At 44.9% G+C, this 17,918-nt stretch overlaps 1 protein-coding gene across 1 annotated transcript in view; it reads left to right on the top strand.

Annotated features, from left to right (window-relative positions):
- Window positions 1-17,918, top strand: part of LOC133606854 (rho GTPase-activating protein 23-like) — a 105,541-nt gene that overhangs the window by 13,185 nt on the left and 74,438 nt on the right. Inside the window, exons 3-6 of the mRNA XM_061961233.1 lie at window positions 7,962-7,992; window positions 8,062-8,154; window positions 16,069-16,147; window positions 16,221-16,275. Coding sequence (XP_061817217.1) covers window positions 7,962-7,992; window positions 8,062-8,154; window positions 16,069-16,147; window positions 16,221-16,275 — 258 coding nt within the window. The remainder of the gene's footprint in view (window positions 1-7,961; window positions 7,993-8,061; window positions 8,155-16,068; window positions 16,148-16,220; window positions 16,276-17,918) is intronic.

The following is a 17,918-nucleotide window of genomic DNA, read 5'->3' as shown; positions in this document are numbered from 1 at the left end:
ACAGCGACAAGTGATGAGACGCTAAAAAGAGAAAAGTTGATGACGAATGGCATGTTTCCAACAAGACATGGACTGCCAAGTATTTCTTTACAGAAATTAAAGGTAAAGCCGTGTGCTTAATTTGTGGTACACAGGTTGCTGTGTTTAAAGAATATCATTTTAATCGCCACTACACGACGAAGCACGAGGAAAAATACAGTAATCTGTCTGATGAAGCGCGCGCAAGGGAGGCTGATGCGTTGATGGTAAAACTGCAACAAGGACTTTTTGTTGAATTTCACACCCCCAGAGATGCAGCCGTCAATACAAGTTTCGTAATTTCTCACAAAATCGTCAGAAAAAGTAAGGCGTTTTCTGACGAAGAGTTTATTAAGGAGTGCTTATTGGACTCTGTTGCGCTGTATGCCCGTAGACTTTGACTGTTTTTCGCTGGCTTTGAATGAGAGCTGCGATGTACGTGACACCGCCCAGCTGCTCATCTTCTTACGTGGGATAACTACAGACTTTCAAATCACGAAGGAGCTGGCAGCCATGCAGTCAATTAAAGCGACAACCACAGGTAATGACTTGTTCACATAGGTAAATGCGTGTTTGGACATGTTAGGACTGAAATGGGACAAGCTGGCAGGTGTGACAATCCAATCCACTTTATTTATATAGCACATTTAAACAACAAAATGTTTCCAAAGTGCTGCACAACAATATTAAAAACAATATTCAAATATTATCCTTAGCTCCACCAATGACTGAATAAAAAATAATTACATATAAAACCCATATAAAAAAGAATATAAAATAAATATGATTAAAAACGATTATTAACAACAGATGGTTGTCCAAATCTGACGGGGAAAAATGTTGCATAATGCAGGATAAAGTGACAGAAATTAACCCCGTGCAGAAATGGACATTTTTGCATTGTATTCATACATCAGGAAGTGTTGTGTAAGACAGTGTTAAAAATAAAACCATCAAAAGCAATCTGCTTTTGTATAAAGTTAAGTTAGGTTAAATTATTATTATTGTTTTTAATTATTATTATTATTATTTATCTTACGGTATGTCAAAAATAATATTGAGCAAAATTTTATTGAAATATTGTCGGTGTGGCCCTCCAGCAGTGTTCGGGTTGCTTATGCGGCACCCGGTAAAAATTAATTGCCCACCCCTGTTCTAGCACATACGCTGCAATGGCTCTATCAATATTGTCCTGGCCAGCAGTGCCTCCGTTAAAATCCTTAGGTGGAACTGAAGTGGCATCGGAGTCTGTGTCTCTCTTTACTAGCTTCGTCGAAGCATGTTGCTTTTGTAGCTGTTTCAGCAGATTTTAATTGCTGTTTTGGGCAGTATACCCGGGCGCGGTCACTGCTGCAGCTCACTGCTCCCCTGACCTCCCAGGGGGTGATCAAGGGTGATGGGTCAAATGCAGAGAATAATTTTGCCACACCTAGTGTGTGTGTGACAATCATTGGCACTTTAACTTTAAGTAGATGGGGTCTTTGATCCAAGGTCTCTAACTTCAGACCTATCTCTAATCTTCCATACATTTCCAAAATATTAGAGAAGGTTGTCTACAGTCAGTTGCTGCCCTTCTTAGAGGATAATGGTATCACTGAGCTGTTCCAGTCCGGTTTTAAAGCCCTCCACAGCACAGAGTCAGCGCTTCTAAAAGTTTTTAACGATATCCTCCTGTCCACTGATTCTGGTAAATATGTTGTCCTGGTGCTTTTAGATCTGTCTGCTGCGTTCGACACCGTCGACCACACCACCTTAATCACTCGTCTTGAGAACTGTGTGGGCATTAAGGGCGCCGCCCTCAACTGGTTCCGGTCGTACCTAACCGACAGGAGTTTTTGTGTAAAAGTAGACAGTTTTATGTCGTCCACAGCTCCTTTACCACATGGGGTCCCCCAGGGTTCAATCCTTGCCCCAATTTTATTTGCGCTTTACCTTCTCCCCCTTGGTTCTATTTTTAGGAAGTACAGTATTGCATTTCATTTTTATGCCGATGATTGCCAGATTTATTTTCCCATGGCACAAAATAACACGGTTCAAAGTCTTATTGACTGCCTGCACGACATCAAAGTCTGGCTTTCAGCTAACTTCCTGAGCCTAAATGAAGACAAAACAGAAGTTATGTTGTTCGGTCCAAGTCGCTCTCCCTCCCCCAACGTTGACCTCGGCACTCTGACCCCGTATCTCAGCGACTCTGTCACAAACCTGGGGGTAAAGTTTGACTCAGATTTTAAATTCGAAAAACAAATCAGCAGCGTCGTTCAAAAAAGCTTTTATCAATTACGCCAAATAGCGAAAGTGAAACCGCTTTTATCAAGACATGATCTTGAGAAATTAATCCACGCTTTTATCTCGACTCGTCTTGATTACTGTAATGCCCTGTATGTTGGCATTAGCCAGGCCTCCCTCGCCCGCCTGCAGCTCGTACAGAACTCTGCTGCTCGTCTGCTAACACAGACCCGCAGACGTGAGCACATCACCCCAATTTTAGCGTCCCTTCACTGGCTCCCTGTGCGTTACCGAATACATTTTAAACTCCTTTTATTTGTTTTTAAATGTCTAAACAACCTCGCGCCAACCTATCTCTCCGACCTCCTTCAGCCTTACTGCCCCACCCGATCCTTAAGATCAGCCGATCAGCTGCTGTTGACGGTCCCTGACACAAGGCTGAAGCTTAGAGGTGACAGAGCTTTCGCCGTTGCTGCTCCCAAGCTCTGGAACGACCTACCCCTGAGTGTTAGACAAGCCTCCTCTCTTCCTGTTTTTAAATCTCTCTTAAAAACATACTTTTATTCCATGGCTTTTAACACTGAGTGATATCCATCCTGCAATGGCGCCCCATAATACACCTGCTGTGATCCTGTTTTTATGTTTTTATGTTTTTATTAATTCTATTTTAATTATTTATTTTTTATCATGTTCTGTTTGTGTTGTGTTGTGTTTGCTCGGTACTCGTTTTATCTTTTAACCTGCTCATTGTACAGCACTTTGGCTACCCCTGTGGTAAATTTTAAATGTGCTTTATAAATAAAGTTGATTTGATTTGATTTGAAGACACAACTTACATTTAACTAAAATGTTCTTTTCTTTGTGCTCGACAAAAGAAAAATAGTGAGAATGTTAAGAAACTCGATTTCTGGCTTCACCATGATGTCTTGTTAGTTGTTATGAGAGTAGCGTATGTGTGTGTGTGTGTGGCCCTTTAAGATATGATAGCATGCATACTTGCCAACCTTGAGACCTCCGATTTCGGGAGGTGGGGGGTGGGGAGGGGCGTGGTCGGGGGGCGTGGTTAAGAGGGGAGGAGTATATTCACAGCTAGAATTCACCAAGTCAAGTATTTCATATATACATATGAAATACTTGACTCAGTGAATTCTAGCCATATATATATATATATTTATTTTATATATATATATATATATATATATATATATATATATATATATATATATATATATATATATATATATATATTAGTATAGCAGTTGTGTACTGCACTTTCTAAAAGCCCTAGATGTTATTGTCACATATGCATGTACAGTAGATGGCAGTATACTAATATTTGCAAAAAACAACAAAAAGTATCTTGTCTTTGCAGTCTATTCAATTGAATATAAATTGAAAAGGATTTGCAAATCATTGTATTCTGTTTTAATTTACAATTTACACAACGTGACAACTTCACTGGTTTTGGGTGTTGTATTTCTGACCATCCAAATAAGTGTACACGTAGCACGGAGGATTTTCTGTCTATCGTGTGTCCTTGAAGCACGAGCACAGCCGTGTGTGTAACTGTGTCAGTTTGCGCGTCCATTTCAAGCGTGCTAAATAAAACGCAAAATAGTGCTCCAAAAACGGTGATGAGTGTTGACAAATCACATTGCGAAGCTGTATATTATATTTGAGATTTCTCCTTCTAGTATTGAGGCTGTTATGATGATCAGCCTATATTTTGCATATTGATGAAGACAGAGACGCAAAATAGATTCCACGCCTTACTCTGCTCACTTAACAATCAAATGTGCACACGTTTAGTAGATCAGCTTTGCACGTGCTGTCAAGTTTGCACATCTTTTAGTAAATCAGGCCAAAAGTCTCTCCGTGTACTGGGTCTTTTTTTCAACTGTATTTATGGTGCGCTATTGACCATCCTGGTCGTGGAACGGTAGACCAGCTCTATACTCCCGACAGGGTCCTTGAGGGTGCATGGGAGTTTGCCCAACCAGTCTACATGTGCTTTGTGGACTTGGAGAAGGCATTCGGGGAGTGCTCAGAGAGTATGGGGTATCGGACTGTCTGATTGTGGCGGTCTGCTCCCTGTATGATCAGTGTCAGAGCTTGGTCCGCATTGCCGGCAGTAAGTCGGACCCGTTTCCAGTGAGGGTTGGACTACGCCATGGCTGCCCTTTGTCACCGATTCTGTTCATAACTTTTATGGACAGAATTTCTAGGCGCAGTCAGGGCGTTGAGGGATCCGGTTTGGTGGCTGCAGGATTAGGTCTCTGCTTTTTGTGGTCCTGATTGCTTCATCTGGCCAGGATCTTCTGCTCTCACTGGATCGGTTCGCAGCCGAGTGTGAAGCGACTAGGATGAGAGTCAGCACCTCGAAGTCCGAGTCCATGGTTCTCGCCCGGAAAAGGGTGGAGTGCCCTCTCTAAGTTGGGGAAGAGATCTTGCCCCATGTGGAGGAGTTCAAGTGCCTCGGAGTCTTGTTCACAAGTTAGGGAAGAGTGGATCGCAAGATCAACAGGCGGATCGGTGCGGCGTCTTCAGTAATGCGGACGCTGTATCGATTCGTTGTGGTGAAGAAGGAGCTGAGCCGGAAGGCAAAGCTCTCAATTTACCGGTCGATCTACAATCCCATCCTCATCTATGGTCATGAGCTTTGGGTTGTGACCGAAAGGACAAGATCACGGGTACAAGCGGCCGAAATTAGTTTTCTCCGCCGGGTGGCGGGGCTCTCCCTTAGAGATAGGGTGAGATGCTCTGCCATCCGGGGGAACTCAAAGTAAAGCCGTTGCTCCTCCACATGGAGAAGAGCCAGATGATGTGGTTCGGGCATCTGGTCAGGATGCCACCCGAACACCTTCCGAGGGAGGTGTTTAGGGCACGTCTGACCGGTAGGAGGCCACGGGGAAGACTGTCCCCCGGCTGGCCTGGGAAAGCCTCGGGATCCTCCGGGAGGACCTGGACGAAATGGCTGGGGAGAGAGAAGTCTGGGCTTCTGTGCTTAGGCTGCTGCCCCTGCCACCCAACCTCGGATAAGCGGAAGAAAATGGATGGATGGATGGATATTGACAGTGTAACAATATCAACACAATATTTAAAGGAGCTCCTTATTTTGTTTTTTCTACATATATTTGTTTGTGGAAAAACCGTCAATTGTACGTAATAACTAAACAAACTCAAACACAACTATCTGTCTCTCATTGAAATCCTTCGGTTTTTACCTTCAAAGTCCTCCTGTGTCCAGGGCCTTAATACCTGAGTTTGTAATAATCAGAAACGACCAAAAAATAAAAGATGTTGAGTCCCAGTTTCACGTTGTTTCCATTGGGTTGAATATTTTCTTGTCCTGATGTGGGATCTGAGCCGAGGATGTCGTTGTGGCTTGTGCAGCCCTTTGAGACATTTGTGATTATGGGCTATATAAGTCAACTTTGATTGATTGATACAATAAATTGCTCTAATCAGTCTAGGATTGGTCGGTCTTCCCTTTATGTCACGTAGTGGTCGCTCAACAGCGTTTTGCCAACTCCTCAGTAAGGAAAGTAACTTGGATGTCCCGAAAGTCACTAGATTATGTCATCGCCTCATTTGCAAAATGTATTGCAATGGGGAACGTTGTTGGAGAGGTAAAAAGTGACTTTAAAAAATGATAAGTATGATTAGAACTGCAGATGGACTTTCTTCTGTTGATTCCAAAGTTGTTGTTTTTTTGTATCCCATCCATCCATCTTCTTCCGCAGCAGCCTAAGCAGGGAAGCCCAGACTTCCCTCTCCCCAGCCACTTTGTCCAGCTCTTCCCGGGGGATCCCGAGGCGTTCCCAGGCCAGCCGGGAGACATAGTCTTCCCAAAGTGTCCTGGGTCTTCCCCGTGGCCTCCTACCGGTCGGACATGCCCTAAACACCTCCCTAGGGAGGCGTTCGGGTGGCATCCTGATCAGATGCCCAAACCACCTCAAGTGGTTCCTCTCGATGTGGAGGAGCAGCAGCTTTACTTTGAGCTTCCCCGGATGACAGAGCTTCTCACCCTATCTCTAAGGGAGAGCCCCGCCACCCGGCGGCGGAAACTCTTTTCAGCCGCTTGTACCCGTGATCTTGTCCTTTCGGTCATAACCCAAAGCTCATGATCATAGGTGAGGATGGGAACGTAGATCGACCGGTAAATTGAGAGCTTTGCCTTCCGGCTCAGCTCCTTCTTCACCACAACGGATCGATACAACGTCCGCATTACTGAAGACGCCGTACCGATCCGCCTGTCGATCTCGCGATCCACTCTTCCCCCACTCGTGAACAAGACTCCGAGGTACTTGAACTCCTTCACTTGGGGCAAGATCTCCTCCCCAACACGGAGATGGCACTACACCCTTTTCCGGGCGAGAACCATGTATCCCATTAAATTTAATGTCATTCTGTTCTGTATTGTTAAATGTTAGTTTCATATTTGATCAAAAACTGGAGGATTGTGGACAGAATCTACTGACTAAAACCCTATATCACACATGATTACCGTGGGTATTCTTTCTCTTCATGCAATTCTTTCTCTTCATGCAGTGTTTTTGTGCTGAAATAGTTTCAGCAGTAAACATTCAAAAGGGTTGACATTGGTGTCATCCAACCATGATGGAATAACATTCACCTCCTGCAACCTATTTTGTGCTGAAAATGTTTCTGCAGGAAACATTTAATAAGGTTTCACATTGGTGTCATCCAACCCTTTTTTTCCAAGTGGCTGCTGTTGGCAGGATTTTTGGGCTCTTGTTTCATTTTTTTGTGTTCCTGATGTTTCCCTCTTGTTTTCATGTGGGGTTTTTTTTTGCCTTTTGGTTTGGGACCTTTTGGGACTGTGGGACAAGGGGTGGCACTTTGGTGATTTCTGCGGTGCTTATTTGTGAACTTCTGGATCTGCCTCCCGGGAGCCTTTTGGCCATGGAGGCCAGCTGCCGGGTCTCCGCCACACCAGAGTCCGTTTGGAGAGGCTGGAGGAGATGCGGATGAAGAGACAGGGCTCCGGAGCTGGCGCAGAGTGCTGGGACGGTCAAGCTTCACAGTGTCTTGACTGAATGAGCAGGTATCGGACAACTCGGTCTCCTTGGACGTATCCTCGCTCATCCATGCGGACTGGACACTGGCCAAGAGTTTGTGGGCGGCCGAGGGTGGAGTCGGCTCTCTTGGTTGCTTTGTTGGGTCTGCTCCTGTCTATGGCCATGCTCCACCCACCCCAGTAGACGATGGCGTGGAACACCGCAGAGGCCACCACAATGTATATGTTTTTTTTGTTGTAGTTGTTTTACTTTTGTGGCTGTGTAGAAGTGGCTGGTTGCATCAGCTCTGCTCGTTTAATGTCTTTAATCACCTTGTGTTCTTTGATGTTTCCGTCTTATACACTTTTGTGTGCTATTGCTATGAGTTTTTTTTCCCCTTGGCTTTGGTCTGGACCCCCTCTCCAGTGGCCCAGGCTTAAATGAATTTTTTTTCTCAACCCTCACCCCCCTACCTTCTGCCTCCCCAGCGTTTACCTGTTTCTCACGGGTCTGCCGGAAGTTGGCAGACCTGTCAGTGATCCTGTTCTGTCTCCCTGTAATGTTTGTCTGATCTTGAATGGGATTGTGCTGAAAATCTTAATTTCCCCTCCGGGATTATTAAAGTATTTCTGATTCGGATATTGCAATACATTAGCCAACATGAACCTCCTCTGACCTACACTGTTTCTCCCACAGGATGAAGACAATGGAAATGCAGTGAAACAATGTATGTGTGAACAGAATAGTAAAGATGTCATGCAGTAGACTATTTTAATCACACATATGTTTGATGCAGGTGGTCAGCAGTTTTGTTTGGAACCAATGGACACCATTTTTGTAAAGAGTGTAAAAGAAAATGGACCTGCTTACCGAGCTGGGCTGTGCACAGGTAAGAAAAATATGTTGCCAATGAACATTTTTGAATGTTCTATGTCAGACAATTAGTTAAGCAAGGAGTTAAAACAACACGTTTTAGCCTGACAAACCACCAACAATCATCTACGTCTTCAACAAATCTCGTGAGATTTGAAGTCTATGAACAAACCTCAAAAGATGGAAAGTGATACAAATGGTACAAAAACCATAGAACTGGAAATGAGTCATGATGATATGGGACAGAATGTGGATGTTCACTACTACAGTAATTCAATATTTTAATTGATATGTATTATTGATATTCATTAAATATTAGTTGATGCAGAAGTATTATAATTACTGGATTGCAAACACCAAATGTTAGCAGCTATGTTTATGGCAAAACATGTAAATCACGATTGATTGGGGAGATTTTGACAAGGTTCAAGATTCAAGATGCTTTATTATTGTCCATTCTTTAACATGTACAAGACACATAAGAACTGAAATTTCATTTTCGGCACAGTCCCACTAAGAGCAGACATACGTTACAGGGAGACAAGACGGGACCGCCAACGGATCAGCCACTTATGGCGCTCCTTAAAAAAGGTGGGAAAAAGGTGATATTGGGAAAGGGGGGAAGAGTAAAAAATATCAGTCTAAGGCTGGGCCCTCGGGAGGGGGTCCAGACTGAGTCCAAGGGAAAAAAATCTCATTTAGCATAGCACACATAAACATGTTACATATAATCACAACAACTCGCAACAGAGGGGGGGGGGGGGGGGCTGGGGCCATGGAGGCCGGCCTGCTGCTATAAAGCGCTACTAGCCGTCCATAACCCCGAAGAGGAATTAAGCAGTGGTGGTGGTGAGGGGCGTTGGATGGGAATGGGGAGTGTGTTTGTATACATGCCCATTGTTCTTTGGGTGAAGTGTAAATGTTCATAAGCCAAGAGTCGTTCTGCATGCAATGCAAGCAAAGTTTGATTCCCAGGTGTCGTTGAGGTGGGTAGGAGGGATTGAGGTCAAAAAGCGTCCATCATTGAAATTCCTCAGGGGATGATTACAGAACAGCCTGTTCTTGTCTCAAGGCCATTCGGGGGAGTCAAATCGTAGATAAGGATTTTTGTTTTTTCTCAAACAGGCATTAACAATGACTTGTCTGTTCTATTCGTCCATGCTGGCTCTCATATCCAAACCTTCCTTTATAGCAAGCTTTTCCATGATGTGATCCATTTTGCGATTCAGTTCAGAAATCGCCACAGACTGTGTTCCTACAGCCCGGCCCAATCCATCCATTGCGACGAACAGCCTTTGGGCTCCTTGAGTGGCTGCCATCGTCTTACGAATTTTACGATACACCAGAGCAATGTCCAGCCCAATCAGCAGGTGCCCCACGATCATGGTTCCAAATAGGTAGATGTCTTCCACGTCCTCGATGGAAAGGACTGAGAGGCACATGATTCTCCATTTGTCCCAGGAATCTATCACGTACCCCGCAGCAATGGTTCCATCAGGGCAGCCAGGCTCCCCAGAGCCTCTGTTCCTCGTCGAAAAGATTGTGTCAATAGAGTCGAGAGTCCAGCTAATCAATTCCATGTCTGATTATTAGATTTGGAGGACAGCGCAAAGAAAGAGGCTTCCAAAAAAAAAAAGTTTAGACAAGACAAGACAAAAAAGAGAGAGCAAGCAGGAAAAGACGGGAGGAGGTGAGCGGCATGGTTATGAATAATAGCACATTGATATAATAAAAACTATAATAGTTAATAACATAACACTTACAATAATTACGCAAACAATTGCAGCACAAACGTAGCACAGACGAGTGTGTGTCACTTACTTCCTACTCCGGTGAGGTCGTCCACGGCTCTATTGTGCCTCCCTGCTTGGATGACCTCATCAGCGATGTTGCTACCAGTACTCCCTTCTGCTCTGGTGAGTTTGTCCACGATGCCGCCACTCTTCCGTCCTGTCTTGGCGCCGCCGCCTGTCTCTCTCCCGGTGGTGTTGATGCCCGTCTCTCTCACAATGGGGTCGTCGCCTTAGCTTCCTCGCCTTCTGCAGAAACGCCCATCTGGCGCTAGCCTTCCTCCTCCTTTTTGGCCGCAACAGTGGCCAGTCCATGGACGTTCTCTGCTCCACGTCCGGGTCCTGGGCGCTGCTGCTGGAGCGTTCATCCTGCGCTTCTCGTGCTCCCCTTCACCAGCTACAGCGGTGTTCCACCTGCTGCCGACACTTGGCTCTTCCTCGCTGGCTGCAAGGGCACATGGCCTGGACTGTTGGCCGGCCCTTTGACGCAGGGTGCAGTTTGGCCACTGTGAGCCATTTTCTCCTCCACCCTCACTTGGTTTTCGATATTAGAAGGTAGTCCAAAGTCCATAGTGGGAAGCTGGTTTTCAATCCAGTGTATTGGGATTTTTTCTAATACATTAGTCAAACACAATTGTCTTTCTTAGATTTATTTAAGAAGCTCAAGCTTCTCAAAAAGTCACAGTTTACATTCGTAGCATGTATGGAAAGTAAGTAGGGAAAAAGACCCTGAGTGAGAGATGTTATGTTATGTTATTTTCATTTATTATGCGCCCCCCAACCAACTGTTACATCAGCCCGGGCGCAGCCCGAGTGGAGAGACAAAAAAACAGAAACAGAGACTGAGACACACAAAGGAATCTAAACTAAACATTTAAGACTCACAATGAACACATGAATCAAAAGTCATCTGCGGTAAAGAGGTGAGTTTTAAGCTGTGCTCTAAAAGAGTCCAGAGTGGTGGCGGACTTAATATTCAGGGGGAGTTTAGCACGGTCTCCCTTTGTCACTAGGTTTGACCGTGGGACCTTCAGGGTCATCTGGTTGTCCGATCTAAGGCAACGACCAAGCCTGGAACTGGTGGGTTGGTCCAGGAGATCTTTAATGTAAGCTGGGGCGTCTTAAATTTCACTGTACGCTTCACTGGGAGCCAGTGAAGGGAGGAGAGGATGGGAGAAATATGTTCCCTCATTTTTGCGCCTGTCACCAGCCTGGCAGCTGCATTTTGTACTAGCTGCATGCTATGGATGGTCTTGTCGGTGACCCCAGCATAAAGGGCATTGCAATAGTCCAGTCTAGAAAAAATGAGCATCAACACGACCCTCCGTAGGTCACTGGGGGAGAGGAAAGACTTGATCTTGGCTATGGTGCGTAGTTGGAAAAAACAGGATTTCACCACAGATTTCACTTGCTTGTCAAACCTGAGGTCTTGGTCGAATATGACCCCAAGGTCAAGAGATAAGTCATTCTTTATACTGAATAGAGTTCAGGAGGGGTTGAGTAAGCTCAGTTCGGAGGGGGGGGGAGCAGGTTTCAGCTACAGTGAAAGGAGACCTTGGTTGAAGGCACCTGGCTGCTCATGGAGTCGATAGTTTCTAGGGAGTAGAGAGAAGGAGGAATAGATACAGTTCACAGGGACCTGTCCAGAATGTGCTTTGATGAACAGAATGGGTTTTTCTCAGCAACATAGACTGAGACTGAGCAAATAAGAAAAATAAAAGTTCCTACATTTAGGATGAATAAACCACAGCAAGAGCAGTACAATTGTAAAACATACTACCATGTTTTCCAACACATTTCCTCCCTTTGGTTCCAAAGGAATCACTAAAAACAAGAGTGAAAAAGTTTACAAGTCACGTCCTTCAGTAGCACCAGTGTACAACAGCAGCGGGAAGTGAAGGTTGGAACGATAGCACAGTTCGTGTTTGGGTGGCTGAGCTCATTGGCGACGACGTCGGCCCCCCTCCCCCTTGAAGCCACGATGTCTCGTCTACTTCTGGCTCTGTAACATGGTTCTTTGTGTGTGGTGCAAAAAGGGCTCGCTCTTCTATGGTCTAGGAGGCGAGGTTACTAGCACTTCACTCCTTGCGCGTGTATGAGCGCTCTGTGTAACAATGTTCTTTTCCTGTGCTTGTCTCCGGGCCTGTGCAGCAGTCTTCCTTGCATAGGGGTGCTGTTGGATGAATCCTTGCACTTGACACGCAGAACTGCCGTCAGCTGTGGGACTCATTTGTAGTGAGTGCCGTGGACACACGTAGCACGTTCTGCAACCTTGACTGCAGTGTACGTCATCAGTTGAACCTGGAATGGCCCCAGCCAGCATCCGAGCTTGAACGTTTTTGGGTTTGGATATTATGGTTCTCAGAAGTGCTTCTCGAACAGTCTTCTTCTCTACTGTTGTTGACTCCGCGGGTAACCCCTTTTCTTTGGGAGTCAGGACTTTGGCTGGCGAATGGATCCATCTTGTTGAGCTGTAAGGGCATAGTAAGAGAAACAAGGGTACATGTTCCTACCGAATTTGGCTCGAGACGCTAACAGTAATGGCTTGTTTGGAGATGTTTAAAGCCTAACCTGTCTGAAATTGGCAGACTAAGATTTTCATCCTCAAGTGATTTGAACAATGTTACCGTTTAAAAGTTTGAACTCACCACTAGTGCAATTATCCTCGGGGTGATTAGTCCAGTAGTCTCACTGCATCCAACGCGGCAAAAGGACTTAACATACCCCCTCGTCAATTCAAATTATTAGGGGATGTCCCTATCACGTTCATTTTGTTCAACACAAGGTTAATAATCTCACACTTCACATCCTCATCACATCCATCGTCTTTTTGTACCTCATTTAATGAGTCACTTAAATTTTTCTAAGGTGCTTTCTGATTTATCTTAGATATCTCTCAGTAGGTGCGTCCGCCATTATACACCGAGAGTTGTGGCACCATTTGTTTTGTTTGGCAGGCGTTAGCCAAACTTTTAGGCCTTAATTAGTGGACTGTGTTACCTGGAATGGGCCTCACCAGCAAGGTTAGTTCGAGTTGTGGCAGTGTTGATTCCTCGAGACTGTAGGTGGCACTAGTTCTTTTGGGGTCTTGGAGTAGACAGTCTTGTAACTGTGGTGTTAGAACAACTTATGGCTGATATTAGCATCCAAGTATTTTCAGAGATATCTTCCTGCTGTGCTTTTTTGGGTTGCTTGAGTCAGAAGTCGGGATTTTTGTGAACTGGAGTCATAGTCAGGCCCCACACAGGGACCCCAATCTTTGAGTCGTTGATGATCACAATTAGCAGCGGTAGACGGTGTCCAGATCAGGATGCGGTGGAAACGCCTCCTCGATATGGGTGAGAATGCGATTGATGAGTGCTTCCCACGCACCGTCATTGTCCCAGACGGGTTGGGTGGCTCTTAGATGTTGGTTTGCCAATACTTCAACCACGGCTGACACTTTGGCAAAATTGACCAAACCCAGTACTTGTTTTAAGATGATGGTGATTTCGCCGCTAGTAGGACGCCATGCATGGACAAAGGCATTGAATGCGTTGCGAAACGCTGTTCTGTTATTTTTGAAGGTAGAAGTTTGTTCTTTTCAGCTTCGATGAGCTGTGATGGTAGACCAGGAGTGGGTAGTCGCCTGCACCTGGGAACTCGATCATAGGCCCAAGGAATGTGGAAGCTGATTTTGCCATTGAGGCAATGACCGGTGTTGAAAAGTTAGAGATGCTACCTCAGTAGAAGCATTTAAGTCCCGTCTTAAAACTCATTTGTATACTCTAGCCTTTAAATAGACCCCCCTTTATAGACCAGTTGATCTGCTGTTTCTTTTCTTTTCTCCTCTGCCTCCTCGCCGGGTTATTCCGGTTCCTGTGACCATGGATGAAGTGCTGGCTGTCCAGAGTTGGGACCCAGGGTGGACTGCTCGCCTGTGCATCGGTTGGGGACACCTCTGTGCTGCTGACCTGTCTCCGCTCGGGATGGTCTCCTGCTGGTCTCCTGCTGGCCCCACTATGGACTGGACTCTCACTACTATGTTAGATCCACTAAGGACTGTTCTTTCATAATATTATGTCACTCGACATCCATTGCTTTCGGTCTCCCCTAGAGAGGGGGGGCTACCCACATATGCGGTTTCTCATAGTCATTCACATCGACGTCCCTTATGTGGGCTCTGTACCGAGGATGTCGTTGTGGCTTGTACAGCCCTTTGAGACTTTTGTGATTTAGGGCTATATAAATAAACATTGATTGATTGATTGATTGATTTTTTTACTGTTGTTGTTGGATGTGCCAGGGCTGGCGTCATCCCAAATAGTTCATCATTGCCGTCGTCATATGCAACATGACTTGTGGCCTAGGCTGGTTTTTTCCTTTTTTGCCAGTCTGAAGGCGGCCTGTGGCAGTTGAGGGGGGCGCAGCATTCGTGGCGAGGTGGCTTCGGGCAGCTCAGGCTGTGGTGATGGAGCAGAAAGGTCAGGAGGAGCTGCGTTGCGGATGTTGGTGGCGGACGGCAGCCCAGTTGTCGTAAGGCAAGACCGCTGGCTTGTCATCGTTCGTGGACGGGGAGTAAAGGGAGTTGACAGGAGGTGTGGAGGTGTAGGGTGGTAAAGAAACAACATGATTATTAGCAGTGTTGAACAGATGGTGCTATTCTTAGTGGTGGGGTGGGTGTATTGGACAGTATGGAATTACCAACATTGTCTCGTTCGCGCTTTGTCATTGCTTTTCTTTGACTACATTCTCTTAATTTGCATTCAGATATCCACTCTTTCAAACACGTTTCATGTTGTCCGTACTTTTGTACATCTTTCACTCTCACTTTCTTGTCTTTTCTCTCACACCCATCACATGCATTCTTCAACTTTTCTTCTGAGTCAATTGCCTTGAATTCAGACTTCTTCCCACAGGAAACCCCAGTTCAACCCATTCTTCAACACATTTGAGACAGTCATCCCCATATTTGGTCATTTAAATTGGTGAAAACCATAGAACTTCATCATGAGTTTTGTTAACGTTTGATCCCATCGTTGCGTCACTCACGTCAAGTCAACTTATGTACTGCAATTTTCGGTAAGCGAGCCCTTCAACATACATACTGACATTTTTGGTAAGGAGAACAACTTTTGACTATTATTTTAGCAGGCCATTTACGTACAATTTTTTCGGTGAACTTTTCTTAAAGTGGAAGACGTCTCTCCCACCCCAAATAAATCCCCGGACCTCTACAAAAGGTAGAGAACCTCAAGAAAAACCTCTACAAAGGGTATATAACCCCAAGAAAACCTCTGCAAAGGGTGTTTAACCCTGTGAAAAAAAACTCTCAAAGGGTATACAACCCCGAGAAAAACAAAACTCAGGACTTGTTCAAAGGATATCAATTAATTTTCTAATTAGATACTTCTGTCTGTAATATTCCTTTCAAATGAAAGTTTTACATTACCAAGTTTTTTGCTGGAATGCCAGGTCACAGCTGGTCCTCCCTTCCGTTCAGCAATTTGGAAGCAGACGTCTCTCTTTTAGTCTGGATGATCAACCGTGGTGGTTTTGGGCATTTCACTTCTAACACCAAGTTGTATTGAAAATGTTTCTAATACAAATTGTCTTTCTTAGATTTATTTAAGAAGCTCGAGCATCTCAAAAAGGCAGAGTTTACATTCGTAGTAAGTATCAAAAGGCGCAGAGTGAGAGATACGTAATTCTTTATACTGAATACAGTTTGGGAGGGGTTGAGTAAGCTCAGTTCGGAGGGGGGGAGAGCAGGTTTCAGCTACAGTGAAAGGAGACCTTAGTCGAAGGCACCTGGCAGCTTGGGGAGTTGATAGTTTCTCTGGAGGAAGAGGTACAGTTCACATCGATGAACAGAATGTGTTTTTCTCAGCAACATAGACTTTCGGAGTGAGACTGAGCGAATAAGAAAAAGAAAAGTCGCTACACTCGGGATGAATAAAACACAGCAAGAGCAGTACAATTGTAAAACATACAAAGGTATATAAATGTTATACGATGGCTACTCAAAATGAGTATTTTAATTTGTTTTATTACTTATATTTTTATTATATCAGTAACCCAAAATGTTCTTTATTGCATTGATCTACAACATCAGCAACACGATTGATGAAGAGTTGTGTGTGTGTGTGTGTTTGTGACAGGTGACAGACTAGTAAAAGTGAACGGGGAGAACATTCTAGGTAAAACCTACTCTCAGGTGATTGCATTAATTAAAAACAGGTAAGTCGGTGACAAAATATTTGATGTTTATGCTTAAACGTTATTGATTCAGTCCATCCATCCATTTCTATAGTGAAACAAGGTTGGAGCTCTCTGTTATACAAAAAGATGAGGATGTACTGCAATTGGTAAGTGTGAGTATTTATCATATTCTCCTTTTCCGTTTTTTATGTTTGTCATATGATTGAACTGTTCTTTAATCAGATTAGCTATTACAGCTCACGAGAGTTGGACTAACAGTAGACGTTGATGTGTAAGTCACTACACAGGACAACAACCACAATTGTGGTGTCAGATGAAAGAGGGTAAACATGTAAAACAATAAGTAAGACATCAAAGCAAGGAAACACACTAAACTTGGCATGAAAAGTCATAAACCATTTAGAAAATAAAAACTAAGCACCAAACTTAAGCAGCTACCTTATGCATGTTCACAGTGAAGTAGGCTGGGAACAAGGAAGTAGAAGGGAATGGTAAAGTAGCTCCCCCCAGTCTCACTCTGGAGATGCGTTGGTGTCGTCCGAGTCTTCCTTATCCCCAAGAGCGTAACTGGCAGACCTCACTAAAAACCCAGGCCTCAAAGTTATGGCCTTTGGCAACGGTTTGGCCTAACTGGAGCACCTGCATCCTCAGCTGCAGGATGTCACTGTCAAGTTTTTCTAGCAATGGTGGAGGAGGTGGTTGTGGATGACAAGACTGGACCATTGTGAAAGGGATTTTGTGTCATGGTCCAGCATGGCGATGGTAGCTCATGCTGGTCTCTGGTCGATCTCCACCCACTCTCAAACACAGCTGATCACTGTATGGTTTATCTACTCTCATTGCAGCTGTGCCAGGTCAAGTTCTTCCATGCTTTGGTCTGTCATCAATGCGTTACAGTTGCCTGTACCATGGTTTCCTGTACTTTTCTCTGCCAACAGATAGCTCTTGTATGGCGGCTGTCATTATTGCTGTTGTCTCTCGTTCCTCCAGTCGCTGGCAGTGTTGGCAGTCTTTGCAGGGATGTCGAGACAGGGTGTCAGCGATCCTGGTTAGTGGTGGACTTGGAAGTCGTAGTTTGGAAAGTCTTTTCTTTCTGGTCTTCTGCCCTTTGGGTCGTCTTATGTTAAGGAGTGAAGCATGGTCTGTGCGTAGTAGGAACTTCTGGCCGTAACGATAGAGGCAGAACTGACGGAGAGAATGCATGACGGCCAGCAGTTCTGGTTATGTAACCCAATAGTCACGTTCGGGATGACTAAGGACGCAGCTGTCGCAGGCAACAACTTGTTCTCCTCCTCTCCTTCTTAGGAGAACACTTTACATTTCTTAGGAGAATACTTTACATTAGTTTTGGATGATCCCACAAATGTAGGTTTCGATCCGATACCAAGTAGTTACAGGATCATACATTGGTCACATTGAGTCAGAAATTGTCTTACTTTATCTCCGTCATCCATCTCTCAACCTCTGGATGAAAAAGTTGCGGGCAGAGGGCAGGGGTAGCCTGGGTGCGCTTGTACTGACGGCAGGCTCAACCATGAAACTGGTGCTAGGTGTGACGGTAGCCAGGAGGGTATTGAGGCGCTCTAACAAGGCGTCTTGACGCTCCGAAAGTCCTTTGAGGCACAATCGCATGGCATTCATCTGCCCCTCCTGCTGGCCCAAGCGTTGACTCTCACTCTGCAGGGCTCGTCTCACGGGCTCCGTCTCTGCGAGATCCATAAATTGGCCGAGTTATACTGTTACGTTCTAATAAGGTTTGGATCTCAGAGATGCAGAGTTGTAAAAACAG

This window comes from Nerophis lumbriciformis, linkage group LG05, assembly GCF_033978685.3.
Source record: "Nerophis lumbriciformis linkage group LG05, RoL_Nlum_v2.1, whole genome shotgun sequence".
Taxonomy (NCBI): Eukaryota; Metazoa; Chordata; class Actinopteri; order Syngnathiformes; family Syngnathidae; genus Nerophis; species Nerophis lumbriciformis.
The sequence above is the reverse complement of the archived record's forward strand: the minus strand, read 5'-3'. Positions and strand labels throughout refer to the sequence as shown.